At 37.0% G+C, this 18,019-nt stretch overlaps 4 protein-coding genes across 5 annotated transcripts; 1 reads left to right on the forward strand and 3 right to left on the reverse strand.

Annotated features, from left to right (window-relative positions):
- Positions 1 to 3,587: 3,587 nt before the first annotated feature.
- LOC18041015 (SKP1-interacting partner 15) lies at positions 3,588 to 5,310 on the reverse strand. The gene has a single exon (XM_006434372.2). It carries the CDS (start codon positions 5,012 to 5,014, stop codon positions 3,911 to 3,913), a length of 1,104 nt encoding a protein of 367 aa, XP_006434435.1. The 5' UTR covers positions 5,015 to 5,310; the 3' UTR covers positions 3,588 to 3,910.
- A 980-nt stretch (positions 5,311 to 6,290) lies between these two features.
- LOC18042007 (serine decarboxylase) lies at positions 6,291 to 9,763 on the forward strand. Of its 2 annotated transcripts, XM_024184970.1 has the most exons (6): positions 6,319 to 6,756; positions 6,878 to 7,237; positions 7,845 to 8,076; positions 8,183 to 8,376; positions 8,484 to 8,620; positions 9,107 to 9,763. In XM_024184970.1, exons 2-6 carry the CDS (start codon positions 6,937 to 6,939, stop codon positions 9,671 to 9,673), a joined length of 1,431 nt encoding a protein of 476 aa, XP_024040738.1. In that variant the 5' UTR covers positions 6,319 to 6,756; positions 6,878 to 6,936; the 3' UTR covers positions 9,674 to 9,763. The 2 variants fall into 2 exon arrangements, with proteins under 2 accessions (XP_006434436.1, XP_024040738.1); XM_006434373.2 differs by having other exon boundaries at positions 6,291 to 7,237.
- A 134-nt stretch (positions 9,764 to 9,897) lies between these two features.
- LOC18042008 (abscisic acid 8'-hydroxylase 3) lies at positions 9,898 to 13,002 on the reverse strand. The gene is made up of 10 exons (XM_024184971.1): positions 12,666 to 13,002; positions 12,315 to 12,540; positions 11,871 to 12,189; positions 11,621 to 11,773; positions 11,175 to 11,441; positions 10,998 to 11,084; positions 10,828 to 10,906; positions 10,649 to 10,755; positions 10,441 to 10,559; positions 9,898 to 10,328 (listed from the first exon to the last, which is right to left on the reverse strand). Exons 2-10 carry the CDS (start codon positions 12,521 to 12,523, stop codon positions 10,238 to 10,240), a joined length of 1,431 nt encoding a protein of 476 aa, XP_024040739.1. The 5' UTR covers positions 12,524 to 12,540; positions 12,666 to 13,002; the 3' UTR covers positions 9,898 to 10,237.
- A 335-nt stretch (positions 13,003 to 13,337) lies between these two features.
- Positions 13,338 to 17,289, reverse strand: LOC18042009 (transcription factor VIP1). Its single transcript, XM_024184972.1, has 4 exons — positions 16,548 to 17,289; positions 16,209 to 16,341; positions 14,097 to 14,181; positions 13,338 to 13,865 (listed from the first exon to the last, which is right to left on the reverse strand). The coding sequence occupies exons 1-4, from the start codon at positions 17,105 to 17,107 to the stop codon at positions 13,606 to 13,608; spliced, it is 1,038 nt and encodes a 345-aa protein (XP_024040740.1). The 5' UTR covers positions 17,108 to 17,289; the 3' UTR covers positions 13,338 to 13,605.
- Positions 17,290 to 18,019: the final 730 nt, after the last annotated feature.

Genomic DNA, 18,019 nt, shown 5'->3' on the forward strand with positions numbered 1-18,019 from the left:
GAAATAGAAGCAACTCTTAGAAAAATTTAAATAAGATGTACAAGTTTGTTATCCACATAAAACATGTGAATTGCCCAGTAATAGGAGTGGTGCAAAGTCGCCTGAGGAAAAGCTTAGCTAGGGAAAATATTTATCCCACAATGAGAGAGAGTGTTATAAACTTTTTCTTTTCTTTCCCTTTCATTTTTCTTGAAAAAGAGAGACCTGGAAAATGACTTCTAACTCTTTTGCTTTACATCTTGATATAATGAGTACCAGAAGAAAAATATTCGATTTGGTGGGCTTCATGGCCAAGCCCCAATCACAGGCTTCACAACTCATCAAAGCCGGTGCTTTGACACACTTGGGCTTTAATTTTATTAGTACTACAACTCTCCACCTACGGAAATCTTTTCAAACAATTATTATGTGCAAAACCTCTCACATCGCTTCGTTCTTTTCTTGAAATTTAGGATGCGTTTGATATTATTTTTTTAATTGATATTTTTAAAATTCTTTTTAAAAAAATATTTTTGATGTGATATTTTAAAAAATGAAAACATGTTTGATAGTTTATTTTCAATACGATATATGAAAATTTGGAAATAATAAATAGAGTGGGAGAATTATTTTATTAATTAAGATTTTTTTAATAATGATATTATATTTTGTGAGTTTATGCTATAATTTTTGAAATTTGCAATCCATTATACATATATAGGTATTGTTCATGTTGATTTTTTTTTTCAAAAAAAGACATAAAATTAATATATTATTATCTTACATACAAATATATACATCTACCTATGTATATATCTATTTATATGAAAAGAGTATAAGATAAAAGAGTTACATCATCTCATGATAATTCTTAGACGTAACTTACCATCAAAATATTAAAATCATTAATATATTTTAGAACACAAAATAAAAGTTATATTAAATTATGTAAAATCAAGAAATTTTCATGTTTCAATTTGAAATAATTTTTGTTTAGTATATATCTATTTATTTTAGAAAATCTAAAATTTGTTAATTTAATAGCACATATTTTATATTAATTTAGTTGTGGTTTGGATGTAGTTTTCTTTTACCTAATAAATGCGATTTTAAAAAACCATTTTAATTATCTAGAATAATAACCAATATAAAGGAATAAAAGAAAAAAAAAATAGTGCGTTCGAAAAAAGACTAACCCAACGAGAAACCTTTACTTTATCACTTACATTAATATACTGTTAGAAATATAAAACTTAAATAAAATATTATAAAGCATCACTCATTTAGCAAGTAATTTGATAGCATTTGTGGGACCATTAGAATAATTGCTTCCCTGCAGGGCGACTAAAATGAATATTGAAGAACATCATAATGTCATTTTCTGCTTTTCTTCACAAAAATGAAGAATGAGAAGATCTCGTTCCCATTAAAAATCGTAACAGTGCAGAAACAAGGGCTGTAAACATATATATATATATATATATATTTAATTTTTGTTCTTAAAAAACAAAAAATACTGAACGAAAAACGTTACCAAACAGGCCCTTAATTTACATCTTGCATGCATACATTTTTCCTTTGAAAACACCCATTTCAATTTTTATCAATGTGGGGTTGATATCATTCGTTTTGTCAAACGGCACAAATTATCTAAAGCTTGAGCCTTTGTATTACTTCCATACTACAGTTCAGAGAAACTGTCTTGACAAGAATATCTTAACTAATCATAGGGCACTAGGCATGGCTTAAAAAACTACACAAGTCTCAATAAATAATGTGGATCTGGTTTCCATTTGAATGAAAAACTTCACTGTGGGCACTCCAGCTCAATGAGCAAAAACACTCCCTTAGAGATTACCAGCAGAAAACCGAAATTTATTCAACCTACGAAAGTGCTTTTCAGTAGAGATTCCCATACTAACAGAGACTGGTTCTCCATAACTTTGAAAATGCAGACTCACATTAAGCAAATTCAAAACTCACACGCTTAAAAGCATTGAATAAAAGGCGGAAAAGAGAATGAGAGGGAAAGTGAGATTCCATCTCAAAGAAAACATATATACACATTTACATTTAACACCTTAGTCATTAGCCCCAAAACCTCTAAAACAAACAAAACACAGACATTACTATCCATCAATCTTCATATCTCCTTGCATCATCCAACATAAATTAGAACAACCTCAACAATGGCAGTCAATCGCATGGATAATTCAAGACATATGGGCACAATGTCACAGATGCCTCAACAAAAGGTTCCAGGGAAAGAAACTCACGGTTGTTGAAAGTTTCTGAAGGTTCTTCTCCAACAAATTACAAATTACTAGGAATTTACATTGATACATCAGAATGAGTGAAGTGCACATGTGCCAACTGCTTCCAGCAAATACTTTATCATCTCAAAAGGTTAAATAGGCAACTTGGAGACATTTCTTAATTATTAGGAGGCTAGAACCATATGACCCCAAGAAACATTTCAGAACTATAAATAATGTTTATGGCAACTCATCCTTCATGTGTCTGACAAAATTCATGCCATGTGAGTGCTAGAAAGATTTGACATCCACACCAAACAGGCACCAGTTCTGATGTTACATAGTTTCTAACTGATCACTAATCCCCCTAAAAGCTCAATTTCAAACTCTTACACCTATCATTATGTCTCCATCTGGCTCATGATCAAGCATTTCAGGTTATAATATTTGAAATGATAGAAAAACTGGAATGATTACAATCACAACATACCGGATGAGGCAAAGCAGGAATGAAGAGCTCTATCATAGAAGTGGTATTATTGTCTCATGTCACACAATGTCACAATCCCACAAGATATTTTTGAGTTTCAAGCAGGGGTCTTTCTAGGCCTAGTGTATCTTGTCTTTACCACGAATTACTTTCCTTGGTTAACACTAATTGTAGTTTTTCAGACAGCTGCCGGTTCTTTAATCCTCAACCCCCCCCCCCCCCCCCCCACCCCACCCCAAAAAACAAAATAGAGGAAATAAGGTGACTAGAGGATGTGCGTGTCAAGCTCTGTTTGGTTTAACTTTTCAAAGTATTCAAGTAAAGCTTTTACTAAAAAAATTTTAGTTATTGGGTTGTCAATGAGAGCTTTTACAAAAAATTGTAAAATTACTTTAAGAAACAAGTTTTTAAAGTTATATTCTGAAATGAATGAAGTAAGAATATAAAATAAATAATGGACATGTTAGACAATTTAACTTTTCAAGAAAGCTCTCCAACCTCCACCCAAAAGCCTAAAATTTGAGCTTTTACTAGCAAAGGGAAAATATCTTATTTAATCAGCAAAAACTCAAAATAAAACCAAACAACAAAAAAACTGTGAAAAGAACTTTTGGGATTAAATAAAGACTATGGCCATTGGATAAGTCATACCAAACAAGCACTTAGAACTCCTAACAACCTGTGCATTCTGTCAATTCTCACATGGTAACTTCTGACCTCAAGCACACTGAAACCCCACTTGTGGACTATCTTTAAGCCTCAGTGAATGGCAAAAGCACTAGTTATATGCCTCTAACTAGTCTCCAGCCAAAAACTAATTTTTTAAGTGTATTATTTCTCACAACATGTTTCAAAAAATCAATTCAACCTAAGATTCAACACAGGAATTTGCAGCATTCACCAGCTATGGCGACAGAACAGTGAACTGGTGACAAATTTGAGGATAATGTACACAGCTACGAGGTATCATATGAAAATAACATATCTCCTTTTGGGATTATATCCTTCTACTCAGTTGAATTCTGACAAACACCAACACCAAAACTTAATCCAATTTTCCATTTTCTTCCAAGTAAAAAGCTAATGAACTAGAAACAACATTACACATTTTTCCATTAATTAAAAAAAAAAAATTGCAATACAACGTTTACAGTTTGACAGCAGAATACGAACCTCTGAAAATGAATCAAGGCAAGGCATTAAGACTAGCTTCGTACACAAATCCACGACAAGGCCCATCCCCAATCCCAGGCAACCCATCAATCCATCTCCACTCTCCTCCCCCTCCTTTCTCACACTCCCACAACGCCAATCTCCCAACTCTCTTGGCCGAAAAGCAAACCTTATCCCCCATTCCAAACACCTTAAACTTACTGGACTCTGAGAAACACCTGTACATCTCCACCGGCATTCTCCCTGCTTCTTCCCACTCCAACAAATCCAAGTCCAATCTCAATATCAATATTGTCGAACACGAAGCATTCAATGTAAAGGAAGACTTCAATCCCCCAATCATCAGTATCCTATTCCCCACACCCCGCACCAAGCGAGGCCGTTTTAGAATATCAAACACATCCCCCCACTCGCGCCTCTCGAGGCAATGCCAAAACTGCTGTGAATTTGTTAAACTCGATAAATTACAACAGAATAACTTCCACTGACTCCTCCACGGCGATCCGACGTCGCATAATGCGTAAACCGAATTCAACATAAGGATCGGACTCCTAGGTTTTGATGGCAAATTTGAAGAGAATTTAAGCCAGTGATTTGAATTAGAGAAAAATAAAGCAGCGAGTTCGGTGAGTACCATTACTTTGTTAAGTGAGTCAACTAAAACGGATCCGTGCTTCGACCAGGCGGAGCCCAACTGAGGCAAGACTCTGTACAGACGAGTCAACGGGTTACAAGCAATGAGTGACTTGTTTGACTCGGGAGAGTCAGGCAAGTCGCCCCAGAGATAAATTAGACCTGGGGAAGAAGCGACGGGGTGCAGTGACCTGAAAGGGAGGAAGCTGAGATCGAATCTGAGCCATTGGTTTTGGTTGGGGTCGTACACGTGGAGGGCGGCCGCGGAATGTGACACGTGGCGCTGGTGGTGAGGTGGGCGGAGGGCGAGGAGGGAGAGGGGAGGTTTTTGGGTGGAGATGAGGTGTATGAAGGATGATGACGTCAGGATTTGGTTGAAGAGTTTGCAAACTGACCGGCAGATCATGATTTGGCGGAGCGGGAGCGATGAGAAGATTTGGTGAAGCGTGTCCTGCGGGAGACCGTAGATCGGGGGTGCGTCCATTTTACGCGGCGTAGAGGACTGGGGGGGCGCGGGCGATTTTTTCTTTCTTTTCCTTTTCTTCCAAGATTTGGATGTTGATACTTGATACCGTGTGATGAAAGAGGGGAGGGGCAGGGGACCTGTTGGGAATTTTGTTGAATACCTAAATCGGGGATCTTCACCGCTCAGTTCACTCGTGTCTTTGTGCGGGTAAAAAGTTCAAAAATTATATGGGGTCAATAACGCCACGATTCTTCTTCTTTTATAGTTTCACGATTAATGACATAGCTTGTCTCTACAAATCAAATGAGGCCACGAGACTATCACAAAACTGGGATAAAAAATAAAATACCTTTCAACGAAACACCCGTTTTCAAAAACCTCCAGTAATACAAATGGGATCCTGTAATTTGAATCCTTGATATTTTTAGTGATATATCATATCGCTCACAGATAGAAAAAATTATAATCATACCGTATCGGGACATTGACGACCCCCTTGAATATTGATTGGAGATGACAATCATAGAAGTGATGAAAAACAACTAGTTTCTTATTTGGAATAAGATAGATAAACTACATCATCAGTGAATCTATATTTATCGATGAGTGTCGTATTCATTACAATTAATTCATAAGCACAGTAGCTAGCAACATCCCAACAGCATCTCCAAACCACTATCCACATTTTTAACATCAATAATCAATTTGTGCCACAAAATGCTTTCTTAAGAAATGCTGTCGAAATGATATATATATATATATATATATATCTGGTTATTTCTTATTGTTTTTCATCACTCTCAAAACACTTTCTCAAGAACTAGAAACTGAGATCTAGCTCTGTTTTCTCAATTCACTAAAAAAATCACAAAAAATTTATATGTAAGAAGATAGATAATCCCTCCCTCTACATGCCCTTGATCTTTACCGTTGTTGGAACACAGAGTGCTAATTACTAGACTCATTTGCCGTGATTCACATACGTGTCCGGTCGACACTTATCCATCCCGAATCTTGATCTTTCCACGTTGGAGAGTCTCGCTTTGATGATTTTTATTTTTTGCGCTGTGATGAAATTTGGATAATGATTAAAGGAAATTTTCCACCAATGTACGCACGGAGAGAGATAGATACGTCACCGTTTAAGATAAATCTTTAACGCTGTTCACAGCAGCGCATTGTGCATGTGCGGCTTTGGTTGTTGGGTCTCCTTCCAATGCCATGTCTGAAAACTCGTCTAATCATGTGATTTTCACATGCTGCTTAAAAGAGATAGATGAAATAATAAACATGATCGGGCTCTGATGAACTAAATTATTTCTTATTTTTTATTTAATTTGGAGCTGGCATATTATGATAACTATTAATAGCCAAACCACAATTCCGTAACAGTTTTACATAAGTTGTGTAACACAGGACCTTGCTATGTCACAGCTTCTGCAAGTAACATAGTCAATGGGAATCCCCCACGCATGTTGGTGCCGATGCAACCAGGCCAAGGCAGCTGTTGCCTTGGCTGTTAGTTGCAGCTTCTGCAACCTAGCCTTGTCCGTGAAACACAATGTAATTAGCCTTATAATAATTCAGTAATTGGGAATTAAAAAAAAAATTAAAAGAAAAAAAAAAATCTCTCCAGCCAGAGAATCGCGACTATAAATATTAAATAGGGAGCTAGAGCCGTCTTGTTTTCACTCTCCAAATTTGCAGCTCTCTCTCGTGTCTGATTGAACGAGTACACCGCCTCTTAGTCCACCAATCAAGTGCGGTCCCTCTTTCTCTTCATTTCAGATCTGCAATTTTTCTATTTTTGTTAAAATACAAATTAAAATCTAGAGCAATTTGCTTGCTGTAACAAGGAATTACTCTCATTTCCATTTTCAGATCAAAGGACTCTCATTTCCATTCTCAGATCAAAGGATCAGTTATTTTTAGCAAGTTATATGGCTGAAGCGATGATGAAGCAGGTGAACGGAGGGTTGGCCGAGAAATTTGGTCCGGTCTTCGATCCAACGGCCGTGGTGGCGGAACCGGTGCCTCCGGTGGTGACGGAAAACGGCCATGAGCTGAAGCATAAGACCGCCGAGAAAGAGATTGTGCTTGGGAAGAACGTACACGCGTCGTGCTTCTCTGTCACGGAACCCGAGGCAGACGACGAGTTCACTGGCGACAAGGAGGCTTACATGGCTGGGGTCTTGGCTCGATATAGGAAGACCTTAATGGAACGGACCAAACACCATTTAGGTAAATTAAAAGATCAGAGCCACCACAGATGTTTCATAAACTATGTCGTTTTGGTAGAACATGAAGTAATACTTTTGTTAATGAAGGGTACTTTTGTAACTACAAACGAAAGTGTTTGATTTAATGATTCGGTCACTCGCTTGTCATCCACCATTTATGCTTAAGGTTAAAATGATTAAAACCCGCCGTACGGGAAACGCAATGATGAACTTGTGCTTCCTCAGTTTTAGTAACTTGTCATGGAAGTTTTGTTGGTTGTTAGTTTAGTTGCTAAATGCCAACTGCCTGAAGAGAGGAACAAGTTGCCTAGTTTCATGGGTCGTGATTAAGCATTACCATGTCTCAGAAAATTGTTATCATCATCATTTGTTATTTTTTCATTTCTTTGCTACTGGGTGGTGATGACATGTAGTAATGTAATATCAGAAATTTTTAATGCAAGTTAGGTTACTTATGTGTATGCTGATGTTTGAGTTAAAAAAATGGAAAACTTAAAGAAGGTGAAAAAATTGCTGCTTCCAAGATTTTTTTTTTTTTTCCATTTTTTGCACATTACTTCTTTTTTCTATTTTGTGACCAGTTGTGTTGACTGGTGTCATTGTTTCAGGTTATCCTTATAATCTGGACTTCGATTATGGTGCTCTTGCTCAGTTGCAGCATTTCTCCATCAATAATCTTGGGGATCCATTTATTGAGAGCAACTATGGTGTTCATTCAAGACAGTTTGAAGTTGGTGTTTTGGATTGGTTTGCCCGTCTTTGGGAACTAGAGAATAATGAGTACTGGGGATACATTACAAACTGTGGTACAGAAGGCAACCTTCATGGAATATTAGTTGGGTGAGTAGCTTGTGGCTTTAGCTTCATGGTGTTTCTTTCGGTATTACAAAATTATATGTTTTTTCTGTCACAGATATGTGATATAGAAAATAATCTGATTGTGCAGGAGAGAGGTGTTTCCTGATGGAATTCTTTATGCATCACGAGAATCGCATTATTCTGTCTTTAAAGCAGCACGTATGTATCGAATGGAATGTGTGAAGGTTGACTGTTTGATCTCCGGTGAAATTGATTGTGCTGGTTTTAAAGCTAAATTACTCCAGAACAAGGACAAGCCAGCTATCATTAATGTTAATATAGGTCTGTTTTTCTATCTTTGCTCCCTTCCTTACATGTTCACACATTGAACAGTGGGTATGAGTCTGCAGGGATCACAACCCTGGTTTGATGGATTACCTGTATTGCAGGAACTACTGTTAAAGGAGCTGTTGATGACCTTGATCTTGTTATTCAAACTCTTGAAGAAAGTGGATTTACGCAAGATCGCTTCTACATTCATTGTGATGGAGCTCTGTTTGGACTCATGATGCCTTTTGTTAAAAAAGTAAGTCTTCCCATTTGCCACTATTGACAGACAAAGTTAAAAATTTTGGTTGCCTTATTTTGCATTTTATGCCCATTTCTCAGAGAGGCTGATTGCCCCCTGCATATTAAATGGCATCCTATGCCCTTGTATAAACCAATCATGGTCTGTGGAACGCTGGTTAATATCAATTCGTCAAATATGCTTGATACTGACAAGTTTGTTCACCTTCTTTTCTTGTCTTCCATGTTTATCTTCAGGCATTGTTTTAATCAATTTTTGCCTAAAGTCCTGTTCATAATATTAGTTTGTGAAGAACGTTGTCACATTTCACTAGTGGATTATTGAATAATGTCATCGCATTAATGTTAGTCCCAGAAGCTTAGTATGTGCAGTAGCTTCTTGTTACTCAAATTTAACAGAAACCTTCCGTGAATATTGGTCCATGCATAGTCCTGTGTGGAACTTATTAAACCGTTTGGGCTTACTGTTCTTGTCGCTGTGCAGGCACCAAAGGTTTCTTTTAAGAAACCCATTGGAAGTGTGAGTGTCTCAGGCCACAAATTTGTGGGATGTCCAATGCCTTGTGGTGTTCAAATAACGAGAATGGAACACATCAATGTCCTTTCAAGCAATGTAGAGTACCTTGCTTCAAGAGATGCCACAATCATGGGAAGCCGAAATGGCCATGCTCCTATCTTCCTCTGGTACACCCTCAATAGAAAAGGTTACAAAGGGTTCCAGAAAGAAGTCCAGAAGTGTCTTAGAAATGCTCACTACTTGAAGGACCGCCTTCTTGATGCTGGGATTAGTGCCATGTTGAATGAGCTTAGCAGCACCGTTGTGTTTGAGCGTCCTCAAGATGAAGAGTTTGTCCGTAGGTGGCAGCTTGCTTGCCAAGGTAACATTGCACATGTAGTAGTGATGCCCAATGTCACAATTGACAAGCTGGATGATTTCTTGAACGAGTTAATAGACAATCGCTCAACATGGTATGAGGATGGAAAAAGACAGCCTCCTTGCATTGCAGCAGATATAGGAAGTGAGAATTGTGTTTGTGCTGCGCACAAGTGAAATCATTATGGCTTAGGATTGTTTCAGTTTGTTGTCTTGTTGTAGCAGAATTCTTTATTTGTAATGGAATCAGAATTTGTATCGGCAACATTTTCCAGGTTCTATAATGTTTCATATTAGTTACGTTTTTAATATATCGTCCCAATGAATTTATTCCCAAATTGCCATAAATAAAACTGCATCAGAAATTAGAAGTCTCAACTCTGGAGAGATTTCCTGTCTGTTTTTAACCTTTTGTTGATTTGTTCTCCAGCATTCATATATGAAGAGTCATCGTATTTGCTTCTACAAATAATTGAAAAATTTGCGCTAGGCAACTTAAAATCACCCATTGAAGGAAATCAATCCTTCTACGATGTGTGAATTTGATGTAGCACGTAATTCATAATTTGTCTTTATTTCGAAAATTATAAATTTTATTTCATTGCAGGGGCATAAACAAGAAGTTGAATTTGGGCTTCACAGACTATTACTTGGTCTGTGTTGGTTTTCGTTCTTGCTTCGTTTTCAGCTCTTATTATCCTTCTCCTAATGGTTTTAGCAGTTTCTCTGATGAGAGACATTTTATAGAGGCTCAACAGCGATTGGGTATTTGTTTCTCGGCATCCGGACAAGTGTTGGTTGTACGGAGTCATCTTTCTCCAGAGCTCTCCACCTGTGATGAGAGAGAACAAATTCACAACTTTAGAATCAGGATACAGCTGCCTAAACTGTGATTCATTTTGTACCTCAGTAACTTTATTTTGACATGTTATCATTCAACTTACTTGTATCTGCACACCAGGTGATGGATGAAAATACAGATTTCCAATTTAGCCAAATTTATTCCAGGGCACATTCGCGGTCCACTGCCAAATCCAAGAAAGCTGAAAGTCTTAATTGGTGCCTGCCATTGGAAAAAAACAAATTATTTCCTGGAGTGCATTTAGAGAGTCAGAAAGTTGATGAACAAATTACAAACTGAAATGAGCTTACATCAAATCTGGAGGGATCAAACTTTTCAGGATTTGCAAAAATTCCAGGGTCATGGTGAATAGAGACAACATCCAAGTTAATTGACCAACCTTTCACGATTTTGTACCCTGGAGTTCAAAACAATTTAGAACCACAAATTCATAAGTTTGCTGAAAATATCAGCTTTAGCAGAATCGTACCTTCAATCTCAAAATCTTGAGCGGCTTTTCTTGAAAACCAAGGCAGTATCGTCGCCCTACGAAGAGTTTCACTAATTACCTGAATTTCAATGTAGGTAAGTACCAAGAATCAGTGAGCTTTCAATGGAGAAATGATTCTGAAAGCAAACATTTGTTCTTATGCTGCTTACCTTGGTTGTATAAGGCATGTTATTAACTTCAGACCAAGTCAGATTTGACCCACCATTTCTGTTTGCTTGGATTTCACGGTGCTCCTCCTGCGAAAATCAAAACTATCACCAAATTCCAGTAAAATATCTCCAGCATAGGAAGTTAGAACTTTCAGCAGAAAGTTAAGTTAACATTACCCTGAGTTTTTGCAGAACAGCCGGATTTTCTTCAATGAATTTGATGAGCCATGTGAGAGCCGCAGTTGTGGTATCATGACCTGCAACAAGAAGAGTAAGTATATTGTCCTTCAATTGTTTGTCAGTTAGTTTATCTTCATTAGCTTCTTCATCTGCTGCTTGGCTATGCTTTATTATCAAAGATTCCAGGAAATCTTGCTGGATGCTTTCCCCACTTCGCCTCTTGGAAATTATAGAATCTAGCATGGCATACATTCTATCTCGAGCCTGATCATATCAAACATCATGCCAGAGGGAAACAAAAAATGTGAATACTAGTTTTGCAACCGGTAGGATTTTTTAGAGAGGTACAAGAGGTTTGGAGTTCAAATCTCGATCTTAACATTTGCTGTTGCATATATAAGGTGTGCATTTGACTCTTTTATATTGCAACTGAGAAGTATTACCTTGATACCGCGATAAAAAGCAGTTCCTGGTATCTTTAATGGCAACGATGCAAATGATGAAGAAATGAGTTTGAAATTGGCTCTGAACTTTTCTTGCTCCTCGCCGGTAGGTTCCAAGCTCATTATCATGTTCCCTATTACTTTGAGAGTGAACTGCATTAATTCAAAATATTTAGTTAATACTATAGCAATGTAATATTTCCAGGAGACAAATAAATTTTCCCATTTGATTCAACAATCAAGACTCAACTGTAGAAGCCTCTTCAAGTACTAGCACTTTTTTCCCAGACCATTGATCTAATGTTTCAATAGCCAGTGTGTTAATAAACTGAAAGTACTTTTTCAGGCCATCCACTGAGAGGGGCTCAGCAATCAGACGTCTCAGCCGCTTGTGTGCTTCTCCATTGGTTTGAAGCAAGCTGGTCGGACCCAACACTTGCTGCCCTGTGTAAAAAAGGTTCAAGCTCACCATCCCATCTTTTCCTGTTAACAAAATTTTGCTTGCTTCTCTCCCAGTCATTATCACTGAGAATCTTCCCAACGTATAAGTCTTGAACACTTTCCCATACCTGGGGAGCAAAATTGATGCATGTACATGAGATGATAAGAAGTCTCTCGTTTTTTAACCTTCTTTTTTTTTTAATTTAAATTATGCACTTTTTGAATAAAGAACTAGTATATGTTATTTTTGTACCTCTGCTGCCTTTCTTTCACAAAGCTGTATATGCCAGAAGGTTTTGAAAAAGCAGATAAAAATGCGAAGCTTTCACCTACTATAGGCAAGCCCAGGCTCCCTGGAATTCCCTCCATTTCTTTTGGTGAAGCCATCGATCGCATTAAGAAGAAAAATGAAAGTAAAAACACAGCTAAGAGCACCATGGTCAATAAGATGCTTAGCTCCATCGTCAGTCTCTGTATCACTTGGCAGATAAAAAAAAAAAAAAAAAGTTATGTTTGCATTTATCAAATCATAGGTTGCGGAATTTATGCACTTTGTTACATGTGAAACACTCGAAAGGAATGTAGGACAAAGTTTGTTGTTTACGATGTTGTTGGTGTGTAATACACAGTTGGAAATTCCTTGAGCATACTTTTCAATGAAAGATCAACTTGTATGGCGTTAAGTCTGTTCATTTATTCTTCAGTTGGTATCTCTGCAGGCTTTGTTCCTCATCTCTGTTTGTACATGTTAACATTATTGGGTTGACAGGTAAACATCTTTGATGTTATCAATTACTTGTCACTTTCGGCCACTTAAAAGTGGATGAAACAAAATTGCTCAGCACTTGATTTTTCATTCACTCATTGGTAATGGCTACGAGATGCCCGTAACTAAGTTGACTGTTGAGTTTGCAATTGGCTTCATCAATGTTTCCTTCCCAAAGCATAAAATTCACTTATAATACCGATAATATTTATTCTCGTATATTATTATGAATGAAGATTGCATCTCTGTATCCACTCTCACCTGCAAGTTAATAAAAATAAACAAAGTTCAATGATTCAATCACAAGAAAGTATCATCAAAATTGCCGTCAAGAAAATTACGTCTCCTTGTACCTTGCCAGTTACTGCGTTGCTCAAGATCCCAAATCCCTATCAGAGTCACCCTCCACTAGGGCATTTCAATTACTAATTGTAAAATTTTTTTAAAAAAATCATTAACATGACGTCCGTTGGGTCATACCAATTCTACAACCGTTCCACAAAAGCAAAGAAAGATCCCAACCATCCATTTCCCAGCCATCAATTATACCATTACCATCTAGTTTTTCTACATCATGTTTGGACTAATCTTCTATCCTACCGAATAACATAGCCATATGTGCAACTGATACAAGGGGCTGATTGGGAGCAACACTCTTTAACAACCTTATCTTGCAACGCACCAACATTTCTATTTACAGAGATACCAAATGGCATGCATAATATCCTTCTACTTTCTCAATGATTAGATTCCCGACAATGAAGTTTCTTGAATGGAACTAGACCCTCTGGTTGAAGTCCATGAAGTTCGGGCGTGACTGCCCATGAGTCTGATTGTTGGTCGATGGCTGAGGCACCTGTTGCTGTTGCTGCTGCTGCTGCTGCTGAGTCTGGGGGCCACCAAAGTTATGCATGGCCTGCTGGTGGGAGGGAAACTGGGGAGGTAATCCTCTGCCAAAAGGATTCCCATTTGCAGCTGGAATCTGGCCAGTAGCTATCTTAAGCCGCTGCACTTCTTCCCTTAATGCTTCATTTAAAGCTGTGTAAGCCACCAGGAAAGAATATTAGAAATAGCACTCAAAATAAATCTAGTTTTTTCATTGTGCATTTCTTTTAAGTCTAGCATTGTTTTAATTGTTATATTAACACTTTTCAATTTAAGACATTCCATTAACTTCAAGAGTTGAAATTTTTCATGAAATGGGAATGGGATAAGTTAGTCCGCTTTACAAACTCCATTTAAAATGATAAGTTACCAGGAAATTAATACCATCTCTAAGGTGTGCTTGTTGCTCCATAGCTTGTAACCGCAGTTTGAGTTCCTTATTCTCAGCTGTTAGCCCAGTAGTGTCTCTCTGCATCACATAGAACAATGTAAATGAACATAGATGATCTCTTTTGCATATACTACCATCCCCCCCCCCCCCCCCCCCCCCTCCCCAACCCTCTTTTTAAAATGCTTTTCGTGAGTATTATCAAATTGATACCGTATCCAGAACAGTGAAAGCTGTACAGAACCACAGGTGATTAAGAAGCTCGTGAAGATAAAATGGTATAATTCTAAAGTAAATTAAGCTAAGGCCAGAAAAGTGCCTAAGTAAGAATTAAAGCTAGTGGGAAAATAGGGATAAATGTGGAGCACCAGAAGAACCATTCATGATTTCTGCAGGAAACTATTACTGTATTTTTGACAGATATTCATACCACTTACTGAACCTTTGCTCATTTACTTTTCAAAACATAGAATTAACCAGTACAGCAAACACGGGCACACATCTACATTATGTCATTTTTGACAGATATTCATACCACTTACTGAACCTTTGCTCATTTACTTTTCAAAACATAGAATTAACCAGTACAGCAAACACGGGCACACATCTACATTATGTCATTTTTGACAGATATTCATACCACTTACTGAACCTTTGCTCATTTACTTTTCAAAACATAGAATTAACCAGTACAGCAAACACAGGCACACATCTAAATTACACCTGCATGTGTGTACACTCCACTGTCTTTCAAATAATATTATATTCATCATTATATTCAAAGTTTATTTCTTGTGGTCCATATTTGATGCCTTTGCAGTTTATTTTTCGTGGTCCATAATTTATGCCTTTGCACTTATCTATAAGCTATCAAATGGATAACTATAAGATTCTACTAGAATGTATATGTGACAAAACTAGGTATATTAATAACTAATTAATCTAAATTCAATCATATCATCTAGCTTCCACTAAAATGCAAATGTGGTAATTACTAATATTGGTAACTAATTAATCTGAAATCAACCATACATAGTCCACAGCAACTAATATTAATGGCTGTGTCAAAATTGACAAATCCACCCGTAACTTCTCACCTTGAAAATTGAGAATAAGATACATGAAAATACGAATTGATGCGGGTGATATATAGATGACGGATCACTGCAGATGAAGGTTTCAATAATACAAAATCTAGTGTATCCAATACAGTATAACTTGGGTTTACACTGGTATAGCCATTTTAACTTCACAAAAGTCAAAACAAGAGCTACACCAACATTGCATGTAACTCAAAGCTCAGCACCAGAACCGCCAAATGATTGGGCCATATTCTACGGGATTCAGAGAATCAGAGTGATGGTAAGATGAGATGCGTCACACAATGTTCAAAAGCCATGACTGATGAGAACTAAGAAATTAACATGTAGATGGGAAGGCCAATGAAATGGGAAATAAAATAAATAGTAGTGAAATAATGAGTGCACAAAAAGAATCAACAGGAAAGAAGGGTAGACTTTAGTTTCCTACTGTGGACAGATATAGACAAAACAGGGCAACGCAGAAAGGACAAAAATCTAAGAAATGGCCAAGCCCTGGAGTAATAAGCATTAAAGAATAATAGTGCAAATCGAAGTCTCAAACAAGCCTGCATTTAAACATCAAGCAATTGGTATTGAGAAACAGCATTGCTTTAGTTTTAAAAATAATAATAATGATAATAATAATGCACACAAGACACCCCTTGCATTAGAAGCACCTTTCACGAAGAATCACTCAATTAAGAGTTTTCAATAATGTAATCATTAGATCGATAAAACATCCTATCATTAACCCCTCTTAACTGCTCAAAAATAAGTTCATCAGGGGGTGGAGAAAATCTGCCAAAAGAAAAAACCTCGTACATCACAGACTTATGGAATAAAAATGTGCAGTACATGAAAATCTAAAGAAAGTTTAACAGAAGATCACAACTGTAATTGGAGTATGAAACTAAAAAACAATGACAGAAAAAAGGTTATCATAAACCACGCATACACACCCTAAATACATCAGCAGGTCAACAATTCTCTCATCTAGTGCTACTATATGCAATCACGAAACCTTACCTGCAACATTGTGACCTGTGCAGACAAGGTGGTTGCTTCAGTTTGAAGTGTCTGCACTTTCCTCTCTAGCTCACTCGTGTATCTTATTTTCCTCTCCTTTGAACGAGCCGCTGATTGCCTATTAGCTAAAATCCTACAAAAAAGATCATATCCCATTAGAACAATCTTTGTACCCACTCCCAAAAGTTAATTTCACTCTTGAGAAAGATATATATATTAACACATATGAAATACTATTTTTTTTATTTTCTTTCACATAGATGGCAAACAAATATAAATAAATACAAAATCATCAAACGATGTCGTCGTAATAGTGAAAAAGTTGAAGAGAAAGCAAACCTTTTAGCTCGTTTGGGATCGATGAGGGCGAGTTCAGCGAGGCGATCACGATCCACGGCCTTCTTAACACCGTCACCTAAGATAGACTCTACCTCAAACCCATCCATTGAGTTACTATGCCTATGGTAACTTCTCTTCTCTCCTCCTCCTCCCGCCCCCGCCGCACTGTTTCCTGCACCGCCACCTGAAGCGGGGGAGGTCAAACCCAAGCTGTCGAAGAAATCGGAGTCAACGGAGAGGCTACGGAGGTGGTTGATAGGCTTAGGTTTCGGCGGGTTTTGGCTTTGCTTCTGCTGCTTCTGGCCGTGGCTGTTGGACGAGGAGTCCTCGGAGGAATCTAGGGCCATGGGGACGCCACGTGGCGGCGTCGGATTGGGCGAGGGGAGGTCGAGGGCGGAGAGGTCGAGGTCTGAGGGGTCGAAGAGTAAGAAGTCATCGAAGCGGAAGGAGGTGTCGGAGTGGGCCCTACGGTGGTGGATCCCACGGTGCTGAGGCGTCTCCGGCATGTCGTCTATGTCTACGGCCATCGGTTGTTTGCCGGTCGTTTTGCTAGGATTCATTCTTAATTGTCGTTTTGGTCGATCAAAACGGTGGCGTTGTTTGTAGTGGTGGTGGTGGTAGTAGTTGGACTTTTCAATAATTCGGCATTGCGAGTTGCGACGCAAAAGAGTGTACGCGGTTGTGTAAGCTGTCACTTATGTAATAACTTTAGTTTTTGACTTGGTGACGGGGCTTCCTTGAAAACAGTAAATGATTTTGGGAATTCAATGTAATTAATAGACAAGTGTTTCTTTTTATTTTTAAGTTTCTTTTTCCCCTCATTTCTTTAGAGAAAAAAAATAAGGTAACGAAGTAGTAATGAACAAAGTAAAACAATCATAATAAGCTTAATTCGTATTTATTTACTTATTAAAATAATTGTTAATATAATTCTTGTGAATTAACTTGATATTTATTACTTAAACATTTAATAAAATTGCATTCGTACCTCAAGATCATTATTAGGTAATATTAACTCTTAGTTATTGACTTCATTAATCAGAAATTAAATTTAACAAGTAATTTAGATTAAAAAATATTTTCTTAAAATTCATAATGAATCGCGTTAAGAAGTTAAGATAATGATTTCAATTAATGTAAGATATGATTATTGTGATTGTTTTAAAAATTTTATTGAGAGCTTAACACATTCTATTGATAATATCTTTTAAATGTGTTAGAAAAAGTTTCCTGTTTCAGGTAAAAAAATATTAATGTTATACAATTATAAAACTAAAGTAGTAATATGAGAACAAATAATAGTACATAATTACTAAAAGATAAAAAATATTTTTTGTTTAATATTGTTGTGCTATTCTTGTATTATTTTTTTAATACAAAAATAATTGTTCATGAAATTATGTAAAAAAGCTATTGGAATGTTTTTATTATAAATATCTGTAAATTTTGATATAATATTTAAACAAAAATGT

Source organism: Citrus clementina, unplaced genomic scaffold (assembly GCF_000493195.1).
Source record: "Citrus clementina cultivar Clemenules unplaced genomic scaffold, Citrus_clementina_v1.0 scaffold_5, whole genome shotgun sequence".
NCBI lineage: Eukaryota > Viridiplantae > Streptophyta > Magnoliopsida > Sapindales > Rutaceae > Citrus > Citrus x clementina.